The sequence below is a fragment of the Vicugna pacos genome, chromosome 2, assembly GCF_048564905.1.
Source record: "Vicugna pacos chromosome 2, VicPac4, whole genome shotgun sequence".
Lineage (NCBI taxonomy): Eukaryota > Metazoa > Chordata > Mammalia > Artiodactyla > Camelidae > Vicugna > Vicugna pacos.
In genome coordinates this window covers 49437257-49454863 of record NC_132988.1, presented here as the reverse complement: position 1 = coordinate 49454863, position 17607 = coordinate 49437257, and the positions used below count along the sequence as shown (strand labels likewise).

The window sequence follows — 17607 nt, the reverse complement described above, 5'->3', positions numbered from 1 at the left end:
GATGGGAAAGAAAGAAAAATACTTGATTCTTCTCAGAATGCCTAGAACTTTGACTGCCTGTTAGTCCCATAATTTATTATAAACATATTGTTTACTGTGCTAGCTAATGAAAGGGCTAGCATTTGCTATGTATCACTAACTGTGCAAGTAAGTTTTGCGTGCAGTAACAGCTGAATGTTGTATTAGATTGACATTCCCTTGTGAACAGCTCTAAGCACAATGTATTTGTACTTACTAGGTAGCTGTTCTACATGTTAGTTTGTCACATTGCACCCAAATCAAACAATAGGGAGGTTAAAATGGATGGAGGACTGGGAAAACATTGAAAATGAGTTTATACAAATCTAAATATGGTAGGACACATAAATTTGTTCTTTTTTAAAAACTTTTAAAAAAATCAACTATTCTGAGAAAAGTAACTAAACTCACCATTAGCTTTTCTTTCATCATCACTAAGTCAATATATCATCAGAAAAATGTAAGTAAACAGCCCCTTCAAAGTCAAGTTTTTTCTATTTAATTATGAAGAGGATTCCAGTAGTGCTTAGAAATTGTTGATTCATTCATGCTTCATGTTTTATTCACTATATATCATTAATTATTAAAGATGTCAGAGTTAAACTTTAAATTCAGGGCAGGGTTTGATTTTTCTCTTTTTTCTATGAAAAAATATATATTTCCAATTACTAGTTAGAATATGAAAACATAGACATTTATAACTTAGGGAGTAAAAATCTCCATGTTGCTATATGTGGATCTGAATTATTGTTTTTTACAGTTTTACAACAAAACTGTATGAAAGTAGCATAAACAATCTCCTGTCAAAGGACATTTAGATTGTTCCCAGTTTTTTGCTGCAGTGAATATCCTTGTACTTATTTTTTTTTGCACACTTTCTCATATAATTCTTTATATTGATTCCTTGAAAGTGGAATTGCAGAGTCAAAAGACATTCTTATTTGAATGTTTCACGTTATATGTAATACACATTTACATCTACCTTATAGCACGTTTCCTCCAAAAATTCCTCTATGGAAGGAGACTCCAGCATATTCTTTCTCTCTATTAATTTATTATCCAACAGAGAAAGAAATGGTGGTAAGTTCCTCTTTCTCTTGTGATTTCATCCAAGATGAGGTATTAAAATTACATCCAAGTGATGTCTGTTGTGGCTGAAAATAAACTTGAAAATGAAAACACTTTGTTTCTCTGATTCCCAGCTGCATCCTATGGATGGCACCTAAAATTCTGTTTTTCAAACTGCATGCTATGACCCATTAGTAGGTCATGAAATCATTTTAATGGGTTTGAAAAGTTATTTTTTAACAAAATCTAATAGCATATATTTTCTTACAGTGGGGTCAAGATGCGTGAATATATCTGGTCCTAGAAAATTTTCCCCGTTACAAGGAGGGGATTGCCACCAACTCCAACCTCAGTGGTCCAACCTGGTGGCTTGGCCTTGCAGCCTTCACTAAGAACTCTCTGTGCTAGCCTTTGACGTCAGCGGTGGAATTGTCACAGATGTGCGGAAAATAATCCATTAGGTATTTCATGTAGAACTCATCAAATTATTCAGAACTCAGCCGGTTATACTATGTGTCTCATGTGAAAAAATACAGATGGTTCACTGAGGGAGATGTTTTATTTATTGCTAGCTAGCTACACTACTTCCCTTTCCATGGTGTGAAATTTTTTCTGAAAGCCTCACTGTTAGGGGAGAGAGATGCAGAGCTTAGGCCCATCTTCTTACTGGTCAACCCAGTATCTTCCTTTTCTGTTTCAAGATCCTTCCTCAAAAGCACGGCACTGTGTGCAAAAGGAAAGTGAAGGGAAGGCCTGGGGGAGCAGGGGGGCAGTAGGGGCTTTCCCTGGTCTTTCTTAATCCTTCAGTTCCAAGGGCTTAGTTGGTATTTCAAAATCTTGACATCAAACCTGCTCGTACAATTAATGCAAATATTACTCAGTGATTCATCCTTTCCAAATAATTCTTGGTTTCATTTGACATTTTATTTTTAAATTATGAATTAACATTGGCATCACTCTCGGCTTACTGTTACTTCAGCTCTTCACACTGAACTGTCTTGCAAAGGCTGTACGAATTCAGATTTTAACAATCACCTCGTATCTCTTGGGCTGTCATTCGGCTTTTAAAACTATGATCTTTTGGCACACATCTGTCCATAAATCATAGGGAAGATGTCGGAGGGAGGATAGTGTTTAATGAGGCATTCTGTCCAGTGCCTGCAACTTAGAGCTCTTCATTAAGATTTTCACTACGGAGTGATCATGGTGATAACCATGCATCAGTTCTAATAAAGTAGATTTAGTTGAGTTTTTAAAGTTAGAGCCAGGGCCACTTTATATTAAATTCATACATTCAAAGGTCAGAAAACCATCCACAGGTTTTACATATATATGCCTGTGCGTATGTATGTGTATATGTGTGTGTGTGTGTGTGTGTATGTATGTATGTATATAAAATCCGTGTAAAAGGTGCTGAATGGGTTCTGTCAATTTTTTGAGATTGTGGCCTAAGTCTCACCTCCACTTTTGAAGGCTGTGGACTAAGATTGAGAGGATTTGGGTGATCACCCTGCATTAATGGAAAGGCCTCAAGGCAAAAAATGAAAAAGTCATAATATTTTTCTTTGGGGCTCCTGTGGTATTCTAAGATTAAGAATTTTTCACATGGAGTGTTGTGGCTGGTATTAGCACTGCATTTCAGTGTGACACTATCTACTAGTATTCTTCATATAACTGAAATTATTTAATATGGATATATACTTAAGTCCATATAAAATCCAAGTTTACAGAAAGAGTTACGATGTAGGTGACTTGTTCTTTGAATAAGCATTTATCAGCTAACTAACATTCTGAACTCAACAAAATTCTATTCCTTTTAAAGCTCCATCCAGTCAAAATCTCTCACTTTGCAGATGAGGAAACAGAAGCCACAGCGAGTTAGTCGTAAATCCAAAGGCGGAACTCTTGAATTTCGAATGACTTGATTTTTCTTCACTGTATCAGGCCAATATTCCTTTTTTTTTTAACTGTTTGTCTTAATTCATTACAGCTGTTTGTAAGTCTTCCCTTAGTAGCTTCTTATTTTAGACAAATATTTTCTTGCGAATCTGCAGGGAGTTCTTGTTCACGTAAGACTCAGCGCTGCCCTTTCCCCTTTTGTTGAAGTTGGGCTCTGCATCCCACTAGGAACCCTCATGGTCCTTTCTCACCCACACCAGTCACAGGGGGCTCTAGCAGGAGAGGCTTTCATTGGAAATCAAAATCCTCTTTGGAGAATTTTACTCTTTTTGGAGTGTTAAGTGATGTGTCCATTAGAGTGAGGGCTAAATTGTTCTAGCAAAGAGACCCAGCAATACACTGAAGTTGCTTTCTTTCTCACATGCCATGTAAAGCAAGTGACATCAATGTTAGCTGCCATTCATCATCCAGTAGGTGGCAGAAGCCAGGTAGGTCTTCTCCATGTCTAGGTTTCATACAGCGGGAAAGAGAAGAAGCAGAAACATGGAGGAAGCATGCCAAGGACCTTATCCCAGACCCGAAAGTGGTGCACAGTAGTTCTGACATCCCACTGGCAAGCATTTCATCAAATGGCCATCCCTCACACCATGGAAGTGTGGGATATAGTCCAGCTGAGCCGTCATGTTTCCAGCTATAGTGCTATTACTGTGGAACAGGAGATAAGAGATTTTGGTGGACAGCAACATTCTCAGCCCCAGTCCCTTTATAGACTTTAAGAGAAAAAGAAAAAAGAAAGAAAGAAAACTTGGCCTCAGGAATTAATATTTGCTCTCAGCCTTGTTTTTTTATCTTCTAATTTTTCAGGCAACACATCCAAAATTTGATCAAAGTAAACTTAACTAAAATTAACCTATACATATAAAGATTTCTTAAAGTAGGGGTAAATCCAAAATCGTTTGTGATTTTAGGTACTGTTTTTATCTGGCCATGTGGTTCTTCACTTTTCTCAGGGCCTCTGGATAACAGAAGCTTGCTAGGACCTGTGATGTATTAGTACCTGGCTGAGGTCGGGTGAATCTGAGACTGTAGCTTTGATAATAAGGGCCTTTATTTTTGTGTCTTCTGAGTGCATGTTTCAAATGACAGTGTTTCTGTACCCACTCTGACAATGGTAGGAACTAGCCTGCTGCAGCAGAATGGTCTAGAGGATGGAGCATGAGAGCCGTCCTCCCCTTGTGCTAGGCAAAGCACTGACCAGGCCCTCTGACAGCAGAATGACCCCCTCTGAGCTTCCAGCTCAAAAGTGGGGAGACAGCTCTTGGACCATCACAGAATTCAGGAAGGGTTGGAAAATAATGCCCACAAGGAGCTAAGCTAAATGAATCATTGAAGTCTAGATGGTGACATAAAGAAATCACCTCTAAGAATCAAATATGCATGCTTTTTATACAGAGGATGAAGGCTAGTTGTACCAAACTCCAGGACACTGTTGGGAGATTGACGTAAGGGTTTTGGGTTATACGTGAGTGGTAATTCCTTGATTATGCAATCTTTCTGCTGTTAGATTCAGATTCCAAAGAGGAACTGTACCAAATCCTCCTCGTAAGGTCTTTTAAAAAGGGTTCAGTTTGGTCTTACTGGAATAACACAGTTTACCCCTGCATGGTGGGACTTTCAAGGTTCACTTCAGAGTTACAGTTTGGTTTTGTGTTCTTTTGCTGTACAGCTCCAGGATGGCGGAAGATGACCCGTATTTGGGAGGGCATGAACAAGTAAGTATTATAATCTCACTGATACTTTTTTGTAAATGTATTCATGTTTTATAATATACAGAGGGAACAACAGTAACCATCAGGAAAACTCTAAAGTTAGTAAAATTTTCTCTTAAATTGTTTTTCGTATCCCCACGTGTAAGGTCAGAGGGGACATGCCATGTAAAGCAAGTAGCTTGTACCTGCTATCACATACATTGTTGCATAAAAATTATGTATGCTACAGGTCAAGTGACAATGACTGTATTAGTGTCCAAGGGCTGCTGTGACAAATTACCGCAAACTAGGTGGCTTAAAACAACGGAGATGTGTTCTTTCTGAGTTCTGGAGGCTAGAAGTCCAAAATCAGGATGATGGCAGGGTGGGTTACCTCTGGAAGTTCTGAAGGAGAATCTCTTCTGTGCCTCTTCCCTAGCTTCTGGTGGTTACTGCCAGCCCTTGGTGTTTCTTGACTTGTTGCTACATCATGCTGGCACAGTGGCCACCTTCCCTGTGTCTCCTTTGTGTCTCTGTATCCACATCTCCCTCTTCTCTCGCATAAAGGTACCAGCTATTGGATGCAGGGCCCACTCTTCATTATGACCTCATCTTAACTTGATTACATCTGCAGAGACCCTATTTCTAAGTAAAGTCACATTCACAGGTATTAGGGATCAGGACTTGAATATACCATTTTTAGGGGGAACATGAAGTATTTACTTAAAACTCATCTAGTGAGGAGCCAGGTTTGTATAGTAAAAAGGACTTAGAATTCAAATATCCTTATGTAAGTGCTGGCTGTTCTTAAAACCTGAGGAATCACTTAGCCCCCCAGATCCTCACTTTTCCATTTGTGAAATAGAAATGCTAGTGCCACACCCACAGGGGTGTTGAAAAGATTTAATGGTCAACGACTGTGTTTTGGGAGAATAAAAGGGTTCAGTATAATTGTATGAGCAGTTATGAAGTGATAACCAGTGTCCTTGTTTTCTTTTTCTCCTAACTTTTTACTTTAAATGATTTCAAGCCTATAGAAATGTTGAAAGTCCAACAGATCTTTATTGGTTTAAATATATGGAGGAGAGGAGCAGGAGGAGAGGGGGAAAAGGTGAGGGGGAGAGAGATTTATATATATTTATATATATAAAAGATTTATATAAATATACATATGTACATGTATAAATTGAACCATTTGAAAGCAATTTTCAGATTCTAAGGTAATTACAATGGCAATATTAAATATCAAGAAGTATTTAAAATACTGAGATTTATTCATTCATCAGCTATTTATTGAGGCATTACTATGTACCAGAACATTGGCTAAGGAGGGGTACAAAAATGAGTGGCACATAGACCCTAATCTCAGGAAGCTGCTATTCGGAGGGACAAAGACATAAAACAGTTTCCATACGCTGATACATGCTGCAGTAGGAGTCTGCACAGAATGGGACAGAAACGTTGAGAGGAATCACCCCATGCCGCCTGGGATAAAGAGCTGGGTTATGGAGTACTTTCCAAAGAAGGTCTATATAAGCTGAAATTTAGAAGATACAGTTTGCTAGGCTAGACGAGGAAAGGGAACACTTTGTCTTCCTGGGCACCCTGGTCCAAGGCACCCTGGTCCAAGGTTTGTAATCATTTCACACTTAAACTTTAACAGCAACACCTAAAAAATGGATTTTCCAAGTTTATACATGTAAAGAATCAGTCAGAAAACCAGAGGTGAAATACTTTTTAAGGGATCTAGTATTGCTTCTTTAAATAAAATCGACTTTATATAGCATTCATTACCCTTGATAACGTTCTGATTGATTCAGAAAGAATGAGTATGCATTGCTTTTCACATTAAGATGTTCCTTTTGAATTTTAGTGTACAAATGGTGAAATAGGATAAATCTGGGAACATTTTCTTTGATTACAGCATTAAAGACATTTAGCTACTCACATTATCAAAAACCTGTGTTTTACCTTTCACTTTTAATGTACTATCTCTAACAATTAAAGGCAAACTCTAACCAACATTACAGTTGGTCTGCTTGATTTTAAACCATGCTTTCCTGTCTGCACACAGGAAATTCTATCAGCAAGAGATGGTCCTTCATGCCACATAAGAGTAAAAGCTGCCAAAAACAGTCATTTCGAAAGTTTTTCTTATGTGGGCATTTTGTGATCATCAGCAGTGGGGGTAGGGTATGTTCTGATATTTCCATTTTTGAAGGGAAAGATCCTTGAAGGTGTTTTTTTTCCCTTATCTCAAATTAATGGCATGTATTTCCTGAAGTTTACGTGTCCTGAGTGAGAGTTCCTCAGTGTTTTAATGTATTCTGGAATTTGCCTTCCACCCCTGACCTGATGCACAGTACCAGCTGCGGCACACAGCACAGCTTCTCTCTTCTTGTCTGAAGGGGAGCGTGGGTCTCTCCTGAGATCAGAGCTTTTGCCCTGTATGTGCTCATTTTAGCTACCTGCAGGACCATAAGAAAGGTTTTTTTCTGCCAGGTCATCTTCTCTGCTCCGAGACTGGTGAATACTCTCTGTAAGGTGGGGCTATTTTTATAATAATGTTTTTTCATTCCTATATTTCCTTTTCAGCAAACAGTGAATAGCGTAGATGAAGTTTACTCTTAACCATTGAAGTGGAGAACATTTATTGTTCCTCAATTGAAAATTTGCATACCTCGCAACTGGATCTGAAGCATTCTTTATTTAAACACTGTGTTTCTTACTCTTGACTTAGCTAGACATACTAGATTCTTAGGTACCCAAGAACATCAATAATATACTAATAAAGAAAAGGAGTAAAATATTGGTTTGGTTTTTTTTTTTAATACCAGCTCCAGCACACTTACTAACTAGCACATTATAAAAAATGAAATATGTTTTGGTTTCTGTGCTGTCCGCAGACATTTCACAGATGAGGTTGTGAAAGAAATATCAATCTCAGAAATAATGAATTTTAAATCCTAAGTGAACAAAGTGGGAAGAAAACATTTGTCATGGGAAAAATAATTATTAGTAACTTACCTAGATAGGATATAATTCAATCCAAATATATTGCTTGCCCACTGTGTTAGTTTTCTGGTGTTACTATAACAAATTAGCACAAATTTAGTAGCTTGATAAAAAACACTGATTTATTCTCTTACAATCTGGAGGTCAGAAGTCAAAAATCAAGATGTCGGCAGAGCTGCATTTTGTCTGAAAGCTTTCTCTTCCTCTTTGAGCTTCTAGAGGCGCCTGCATTCCTTGGCTTGTGATCCTTTCATCACTCCAGCCTCTTGCTTCCATTGTCACATCTCCTACCATCCACTTTGACCTCCTGCATCCCTCTTATCAGGCCCAACTGGATAATTCAAGCTACTCCCCACCTCTGTATTCTTACCTTCATGACATTTGCAGAATCCATTCTGCTACATGAGATAGCATTCACAGGTTTTGGAGATTAGGATGTGGATGTCTTTGGGGGAGCCATTATTCAGCCTACCACACCCACTAAATTCCAGATTTCATTGTGTTAGGTAGATAAATGTGAAAAAAACAAGTGTGGGAGCTCAGTGCCCGATTACCTGCTCCTTGGAGTAAGTCGTATTTTCAGATTTTCTGTAAATTGTTCCAGGGCTGCTGTCTCCTTCTTTCAGGACTTAAGAGTTGAGTTGCTAGAGGAAGAGTTATTTAGTATCATAAAAGAAATATAGATTTCTAGGATTAGATTCTTACACTTATATTTCTAGAGAGTCCAAGCTTTAAATTACTCATTTAATGAAGATTGAAGTATCCACTCTGATAAACATACACTGGGCCCTGAAGATGCACCAGTAAGCAAGTTATACCAGGTCCTTAACTCTGTGGACTTTGTAGCTGGCTCATTCTTCTGGAATCCCTTTGTCACAAAAACATTGCCCAACCCCACGTAAAGTTCTGTACACATGAGAACTCAGCTAGATCTCATGAGCATGTTTTTAAAATCCTGTTGTGAAATATTTTCAGATTTTTGTTTTTGGCTTTAGTTTTTGTCCCTGTAATTTTTAGGTGTTTTCAGTTCAAAATTTTAATAGTGTTGGAAAAATAATGATTGAAATATTCAAATTTTCTTTTTTTATAGATGTTTCATTTGGATCCTATGAATCATACAATATTTAATCCAGAATTATTTCAACCAGAGATGCCACTGCCAACAGGTAAGAAAAGTCATCATTCCTGTTGCCCTCTCATTTTGCTTTTGCTTTTTTAAAATTCAGGATTTTCTGTAGACTCTTTTAGAAGGTCAGTGATGTACCTAGAAAGAAAATGGTGATTTATGTCTTAAAAACTAATCTTTCCGTATATTTTTTGGACTGTATTTGCACAAACATGTTTGGCCCTCGTTACCCATTGTATGACTGACAATTGTTGCTGATATCTGCTAGCACAGCTCAGAATTTCTTTACTCAGTATGAGATTTTTCCTTTTGCCCCATCTTGTTATCTCTGAGTCCCTCATAACTCCTGTTTTCTTTGTCCCAGGCTCACATGAGGCAGTCTCAACTCCTCAGATTTATTCCAGAAGCACTTACTTGAGTCCCTATTGTTTTCCAGCCAGTATACCAGGCACTGGGAACACAAAGTGTACAAAAATCACAAACGTCATCTCAGTAGAAAAGTCATCTTTTTAAGAAGCTTTTCACTTTACATTCTGACCAATTGGATAAAACTTACGATAATCATCCTTTCTGCTAACATGACTGTATTAATTATCCACATCTGCAAATTGTTTAATCTCATACAGATGATTAAAAAAATCAACTCACTTAGTCTCTGTTTTTATTCCTTGATTTGTATGTAAGCGTATAGTGATAGCTCTTTTTATGTTCTCCTCACATCACCAGGGGGACTTAACAGATGTTCAAAAGCTGTGTGAGTAAATCATGGAAGTTGTATGTAAAACAGAGTTTGGTAAGCACTGAAGTGGACGTCGGGTGTTCTGCACCTGCTTGTCTTACTTACCATGGACTTGCTTGTCTTCATGGGGATACTCTATCCAATTTGCATCATTCTCATTTAAAATTATTATTGTTACTCCAGTACTTAACTTTCCATTTTTTAGACCAGATGTTTTTCTGCATTTTTGTCTCTGTTCTTTCTAAAAGTTCATGAGAGGGGAAAAAATAAATCTGCTATACCTTCACCTTCACTAGCAGGAGTGTACTGCCGAGGCCTTTCTCTCCTTGCCCCACAAGACATTTTGCAGGCTGCTGTGTCTGAGCTCTCCTGCGTGCTGTCCAGCATAAGCTCTGGGTCAGCTTCCTGTGAACAAGCAGATGTCTTGGTAGCTTCATTGCTTCCTGTGACCTTCTTATTCTGGGGATCAGTGTTTTTCTTGGTATTAATGCTTTATTGAAAACATAAAAGAAAACATACATATTTCCATTTAATGCCTTGTGGATGCCTAACAGTATCTTAATACAAATGCTTTCTTAATCTTTTTTTTTTCATTGAGTTTGTGGAGCTAAAAATAAGATTATCAAAGAACCATCTGAGTAAGTATTCTGTAGTCAGAGCTTCATGTTGTAGGAATTATTTAGCCATGACATTAGAAAAATCTCTTATAATTATACCTCAAAATCATATTTTCCAGTTATTGCCTCATCATTTTGTCATGTATTTTCCCTCTGTATTGCAATGGCATAGTTCAGTTTTTATAATCTAAGATGTATGTATATATTCACATTTTAAAGGGATAGAGAGGTTATGTAAACCATTATCAACTTGTAATTTTCATGTGGACCATTTTATCTTCCATATTTCTTGAAATCTGAAACCATAGTAGTTCTGCTACTTGCTAGAAACTCTGTGAGATATGGTACAACCGTTAGGTGTATAACATTATGCTGTAATTTAAAATTCTCTACACAGTAGGATGTCAGTTCACGGTAGCGAAATGTGGCCAAAAGAAAATTGGCATTAAAACAAATACATGCATATCAAATCTAATTTTCTAGTTGATTTAACTTTTGAATGTGTTCCCTGAAAGAGAAAAATGGCCCCATTTCACTAATAAAATTCCCAAACCTTAACATTTCATATATTTAAAGGAGATTAAATCATACCCAAAATAAGCAAATTATATTACCTCCCTTAAATATTAACTCCATTTTTAGAAGAGTTATTAAGAAATAAGAGACTTGAAGTTTGATGTATATGTGCTCCAACTCTGCCATATTTTCCATGACATCCAAATGTTGCTTTCTTAGAGACCTCTTATTCATATGTTGGTTTAGCTTTCTAGAGGGAATGTTAATGAGTAGATTTGTTACGTTGTCATACAGACTGTTTAGCAGTGTGAAAATATTTCTCTTTCTAATCCGTTTTATCTCCTTATCACTAATTAAATTCTAGACATTTTTTGGAATTTTTTAGTTTTAGCAGTTTCTTTTCTAACAGTAGTTTAAAATATCCAGGGATTAATTTCATGTAGACAAGAGAAGATACTTTACCTAAATTATACTGCATTGTCCTGTCACTATCCTTTTTTCCTTTCTTATGTTACATTTCTCACCATATTCGCTCGTTTTTAAACTGACTTCCTTGTAAATTTCTTGAATAATAACAGGAAATGATTATACCTCTGTTTCCTACAGTTCTGTAGCCTCATCCTGATTCATCCTAATAGTAAAAAGATAAAAATAAATTCTCTCTTAAGTTATAGCTTATTTTTAATATCAACTTGAAGGTTTGGCTCTTCTTTGTAAATGTATTTATCTAAAACAATAGGTCTTGAACTTCTGGCCCAGAGACAGTGAAGATTGAAATGGACAGAAGCATTCTCCTAAAATGTTTTAAGCACTGAACATTTTAATTTACATTCAAACGAGTGAGAAACCCGATGAGCCTTTTAGGTATTGAACAGCTACTAGTTATTATACTGTTGACATAAAAACCAGCTGGGAAGCTTAGGGACTTTCTCATATTGAGCAAATTTGTATTTATACTGTCAGAGGTTCTGATTTTCCTTTGAATTTCCAAAGTCAGTTATAGTCAGGGTATGGATTAAGCTTCTAGTATACTTTGTTTTATAATAATTAATTGGTATGCACCTATCTAAATTATTTTCAGGATTTTATAAAATGCTTGTTTTAGAACAATTTATATGAAAGCACAGTATTCAAATATCATCAAACATCAAAAGCTATGGGTTAATGAGAAGAATCTACCATGTCTGATAGACCAAATTAAATTTGGGAGGGAGGAGGAACAAACTAGCCAGTTAGGGAATGAGGGCAGTACTTCTGGATTCAAGTAAAGGAAAGGAACTGAAAACTCAGGAGAGCCTGAGATCATGATCTGTGTTTCCGACAGGAAGGTGCTAGCTCAGGCTCTTATCACTTCACATTAAGCACATTCTTTCTGGAGAATGAAAGTCAGATTCTAATGACGTGAAGGCAAAAGAAAATTTCCTAGTGCCCCGGACATGGTTGCTGCTTTTAGTTGGTATTAGTGTCATTTTAAAAACACCTTGTTGTAGGGAGAGCATAGTTCAGTGGTTGAGTGCATGCTTAGCATGTACAAGGTCCAGGTTCAATCCCCAATACCTCCATTAAAAAAAAAAACCTAATTACCCCCCCCAAAAAAACCAAAAACAAAATAAATCAATTTTTAAAAAATAAAGCTTTGTTAGTAGACATGGCTGTGAAGGCTATTGATGTCTTAATTCTTGCTGGACATCATGCCTTTTGTTGGGTTGTGCAGTGTGCCATCACCAGTCAACAGACGTTTATATCGTGTGGTTCTCTAACGGTGTAAAACTGTTATTCAAATAAAGGTAAATTTAATATTAAAACAAAGAAGATATATCCTTTTGGAATTTCAGCTAAAACATTGATTTGAAGCCTCTATTTAAACACATAATTTCAATTTTATCATTTGCTTTATATTTTTTTTACCAAATTTGAGAAGCCTCACAGTTTCTTTTGGTTTCTGTTTGTTGTTTTGTTTTTAGCAGATGGCCCATACCTTCAAATATTAGAGCAACCTAAACAGGTAAGATTAAAGGGGTGGGACTTTCTCTTTATATATGGGATCCATAAGTCTAACATTAATATCTCGAGCACTGAGTAAAATATTAATGAATTTTATGAAGGAAGTACCTTATCTAGAAGATCAACAACCTGCCAAAGTATTTATCCACTTTACATTTCTCTTAGTCATTCTTCAGACTGTCCTGAGCCTCCTGTCATGCTTAGTTAATCATAGATCCTTCATATCCCACTGTCTCCACCAACTTTGCTTACCAGCCACTCCGAGGAGGGGCGTTATGCCCATTCATTTTCATCTATAAGGAAACACCTGTGCATGCAGCTCACATACACCGAGTTTCATCCACCAGCCGTGTCTGCGCACACACAGTGCTTCTTAGCCTTCTTCCCTCCTTGGGAGCTCCAGCCTTTTCTGTCTTTGGAACGTGTAGCCTAAGACACTAAAAGTGTCAGTGGGGTGTAGATAAAGTATTGGGATGGACAGTTGAGTCCTCTTCTCTCCAGGGTTAGTTTTATACTCAGCCTCTTTGGTGTCAGAAGAGGGGCATTTTATTTTGTCAGGCTCTTCCTCTTACTAGTAGATTCTGTAGAAGATACCTGGGAATTGAAGGGGCCTCCTCACCATGCCCCCTTGGGTAAATATTTATTGGAAATTGGATGGGACCAGTGCTATGAAAGAGGAGAGGAGAGAATCTTTAATATCTGCCTATAGGAGATTTCAGTCGTTAAGGGGTGGAAGTAATGGTGTAGTCCTCTGCAGAATGAGGACAAAGTCAGTAAACCTCTAAATGGATGTGCTTATTACCACATCTGTGTGAGACTGAGGATGTGTGTGCCTGCTCTCTTGCGGTTATATCACCCAGTACCTTTCCTAAATGTTTTCGGTAGCTCGGGTACGTAGAGTATAACACTTTTGCATTGTGTAACACTTAACAAATGCTGACTAGGTCAAGAATTTAAAGCATCTGTTGTGGGTTACTATAGTCATGGCAATATATATGTATTTGGATTTTGGTCATAATGTAAAGTATCTATCTTAACTGTGACCAGATAGACAGTCTTTATGCAGCTGAACTTAGATGAAAGTTCTTGGTGTGGGGACAGGAATGCCACATGACACTTCGGGTCGTTGCTCTATCGCTTGCAGGTGGCACATGCTGACTCCACAGGCTGCCGACATGACTTTCCTTTGTTTTACCTCTGCGTCCAATTCCACAGCAGTGACTTCTCACGGGCGGCCATCTATTCTCTCAAAGGCCCTGCCAATGGAAGTTTATCTCCTAACATTCTATGCAGTGGTCTGGCCTCCTGGGAAGTTTCCTATCTTGTAAGATCTGGGTAATCTGTGAAACTGAGAAATCAACTAAAATTTATTTGTCTGCATACTAAACAAAACATGTTTTTCAAATACCCATTTTTATAAGCCTAGCACTGCAATAAGACTTCTTAAGTGCAGTTTCTTATCATGGGTCCAGTAGTCATAAGGAAGAATTGACATTTATGATTTACTTGAAGGATGGGTCATGTTATATCCAAAATTCAAAATTCAATTCACTCCATGTGCATACATAAAAGCACATCTGAGTAAAACAATGTGTTTTCTTACCAAACTGATATTATTTTGATGTCTGACTCCAGTGAAAGTAAGAAGGTGGTATGTAAGTCAGACTTTCTGACCGGATGGATGTAGCCTTGCCTTTGAGGTTGATGACTCATTTTAAGCAAATGGAGTTACTGAGATGAATGGCTGTGGATTGGCAAACCTTTAATCTCAAATATTTAGAATCAGAAATGCATTGACTATGCATTTGAAGACATCCTATCTTCCTTAAAAAAAAAAGCAGTAATAAATTTCTGTCCTTAAGTTACAAATTCCTTTACATAGAAGTTTAGGTACTTACATCCAATCATGAATGTTATCTGTTGTTTTTCAGACTATAAGCAAGCTTTTGGGACATGTCCCTTTATTCATGCTCTATTTGACGCCACTCCTATTAAAATGTATAAGTATATGTGTAGTATGTATTTCTCCAACTGTCCTAAAGAAATTTTGTGATTAAAGATAGTGAATTACTTTATTAAGGTTTTAAAATAAAATCTAGAAAAATGTTCTTTTTTTCTTTCGGGTCTCTGCCGCAGTTTCCCCAGCTCTGACAGAGATGAGTCACAGCATAGACTCGTAACCTTCAGCGTGTCTAGTCCTGTTGCATATTAAGTGCCAATTACCTAATGCTGTTTAAAAACTGAAGTTGTATTTTAAATTGATTAGCAGTCAAGTAAATCTCTACCTTTATGGTTAGATTCTACAGGCTAACTGTTGCATATGCGGTTGCTTTTTCATACTTTTAGAAATTTCACTGAATTATTAAAAATAAGCCAACAACCTTTGCCTACAAAAGGTATAGGGCTGAATCTGTAACTTATTTTTTAGTTTAAATTTTGTGAGAAGCAGAAGAGAGGAGAATTGCCTCTAAATAACTCATTTTACCTCCCAGGTGTCTAGGTCTGGGACCTCCTGAGGAGCCAGAGGCAAGAGTTGTTTTCGGTTCCACTTTGATAATTGATCATACTCCCCAGACCCATGTGTGACTTGAGGCATTTCCCCTACTGGGGAATTTACTTCAGGCCTTACTCATCCCATGAAATATGCTTTAGACTGATCTTCTTTGGAAATCAGAAAATTCTCAGAGAATTTAGAAGCAATTCCAGATGCTTTCCAGAGATTTAGTTAGTTCAGGGCCCCTGGACCACTCAGCTTGCTTTTAAGACCCTGTGAGGCATAGTGAAATGCAGTGCAATCTAAAGAAGGCAGAAATTTTACATTGTTCCATGAGCTCAGAGCTGTCAAAACCTTTGTGTTTGCCGGGCTCTGTGCAGTGTGCACGGCAGAAAGCCCCCACCAGCAAGCAGTACGGGTGTGGCGCTTCTGGTGGCCTCGGGATCTAACGCTGTTTATGTGAAGTCAGCTCCGCAATAAAAATAAATGAAAAATGATGATGTTCTTTAAAATATATTAACATATTCTTTTCACTAAAAGGTGAATTTGAGAAAAAGGAAAACCATCCGATCAAGTGACCGTACAGTTATAAACTATTAACACTACCACCAATTGATGGAGTCTTTCAGGAAGAACATTGAAAGCTCCCTTAATATGATGATGGGATCCATTCTCTTAACTATTCTTGTTTTATTCCTTATATATAAATATGCACATTTATAATTGTTAGCTTTGTAAATTATAAGATGTCAGAAGTGGAATAGACTCTGAAGATGGTCTTGTCCAATCTTCTTATTTGTATAGGTTAAAAACCGTGGGACTTAGGTGTTTAATAGCTCACACGGTAAAGACTTCTAGTTAACTCTAAACTGATTTGCTACATCTGAAAACTCTTTGAGTTAATAATATTTAAAGGGACTCTGGTTTTGGATTCATTCAGGTCAGTGTGTATATCCAGCTTGAGTTTGACAATATTGATAATCTTAAAGCAAAAATTTTATCTTCTGAGCTGTTGAGAGGAGCTGACAGATGCGGGGTCTAGCATGGGGTGTAGTCTACAACACTGATGTGATATATTTAACAAAACATTTCTGTATTCTCTCCTGAACCAACTATAATCAGAGTAGATAAAGGGATTCCTTTAAGTAAGAGTCAAAGAAGCTTAACTTTGAGTCATATGGCCAATTTCAGAGCTTGGCAGCAATTTGAGACAAGGAAGCTCTGATACAGACAAGCTGTAGCATGTAGAGTCCAAGGCTTACAGCTCTGCAGCCGTTACTCTCCATCTAGCACAGCAGGAGAGGTTCCGCAGGGCTAGGGACCTAGCGTTTGAGCCACAGCCAAGTGCACAAACATCAGTTAACATCAATGTTCATAATAAGATGATGGGAAAAGTGGTTCTCATTTACAGTCCTCTTTCACAGTTTATGTTTCTCCTCTCTCCTCTGATATACACAGAAATTTAAAATTTGTGTATAATTTTGTCCTGGTAATGTGTAGTAAGTATTTCTGAAACTCGTTCGCTCTGTGTTCACCTTTGCAGAGAGGATTTCGTTTCCGTTATGTGTGCGAAGGCCCCTCCCACGGTGGACTCCCTGGTGCATCTAGTGAAAAGAACAAGAAGTCCTACCCTCAGGTCAAAGTAAGTTTGTGGTGTCTTTCTATGTGCGTTTTGGAAGATTTGATGTCCTAGGAGCAAAAGGAAGGAATGCTTCCCATGACTACAATTTGCCTCTGCTCCTATGTTCACATGATTATTATATTTTAATAGAAATGTGTCTCTTAGCAATAAAGTGGCAGATTTAAAAAAATCTGTAAATATTTCCATTTAGTAGAAATTATCTCAATATTAACTGACAGACTTTTCTTGTTTCTTGATTATCTGAAAGATGTATTTAATTGTATGCTTCCTAAAACTTTAATAAGTCTTTGAGAGAGTGCTTGATTTCAGCTCTTTGGAGAGCTAGTGAAAAACACTCAGACGACTGAGTGTATGGATTACATAGCATAGTACTTAAGATCATGAGTTCAGATCCAGCTCTGTTACAAGTTGTGTGCCTGTGAGTAGGTTATGCAGCGCTTCTAAACCTCAGTACCTGAATGTGCAAAATGCAGACTCGGTGACGGTCTGTACTTCATAGAGTCTCCCAGAGATTGAATGAGAAAATGTATACAGGGGTTCCACAGAGCGCCTGGGTGTACCATAGGGCTTCCACCGGAGCAACTGTGCGTCCACATATGGTGGGCCTGGGGATGCCCTCCTTCAGGACACGCTATGGTGTACTTGACCGAGCCTCGTCTACATCTTCAGGTTCTTTCTCTGTTTATTTAATCGAGAATATCTTTTTCTAAGGTAATTGGAG

The 17607-nt window shown here is 37.6% G+C and overlaps 1 protein-coding gene and 1 long non-coding RNA gene across 4 annotated transcripts in view; one reads left to right on the top strand and one right to left on the bottom strand.

The window, feature by feature from the left end:
• NFKB1 (nuclear factor kappa B subunit 1) overlaps window positions 1–17607 on the top strand; it is a 108425-nt gene that overhangs the window by 16700 nt on the left and 74118 nt on the right. Inside the window, exons 2-5 of one of the 3 annotated variants that reach the window (XM_072939758.1) lie at window positions 4712–4757; window positions 8839–8914; window positions 12714–12751; window positions 16788–16886. In XM_072939758.1, coding sequence (XP_072795859.1) covers window positions 4719–4757; window positions 8839–8914; window positions 12714–12751; window positions 16788–16886 — 252 coding nt within the window. In that variant the 5' untranslated portion in view covers window positions 4712–4718. Of the gene's footprint in view, window positions 1–4711; window positions 4758–5430; window positions 5483–8838; window positions 8915–12710; window positions 12752–16787; window positions 16887–17607 lie in introns of those variants that run through there. The other 2 variants (XM_072939745.1, XM_072939755.1) reach the window with 2 other exon arrangements.
• LOC140686224 (uncharacterized) lies at window positions 1989–5277 on the bottom strand. Its single transcript, XR_012059893.1, has 2 exons — window positions 5128–5277; window positions 1989–3755 (listed from the first exon to the last, which is right to left on the bottom strand). It is a non-coding gene; the product is annotated as an uncharacterized lncRNA (long non-coding RNA).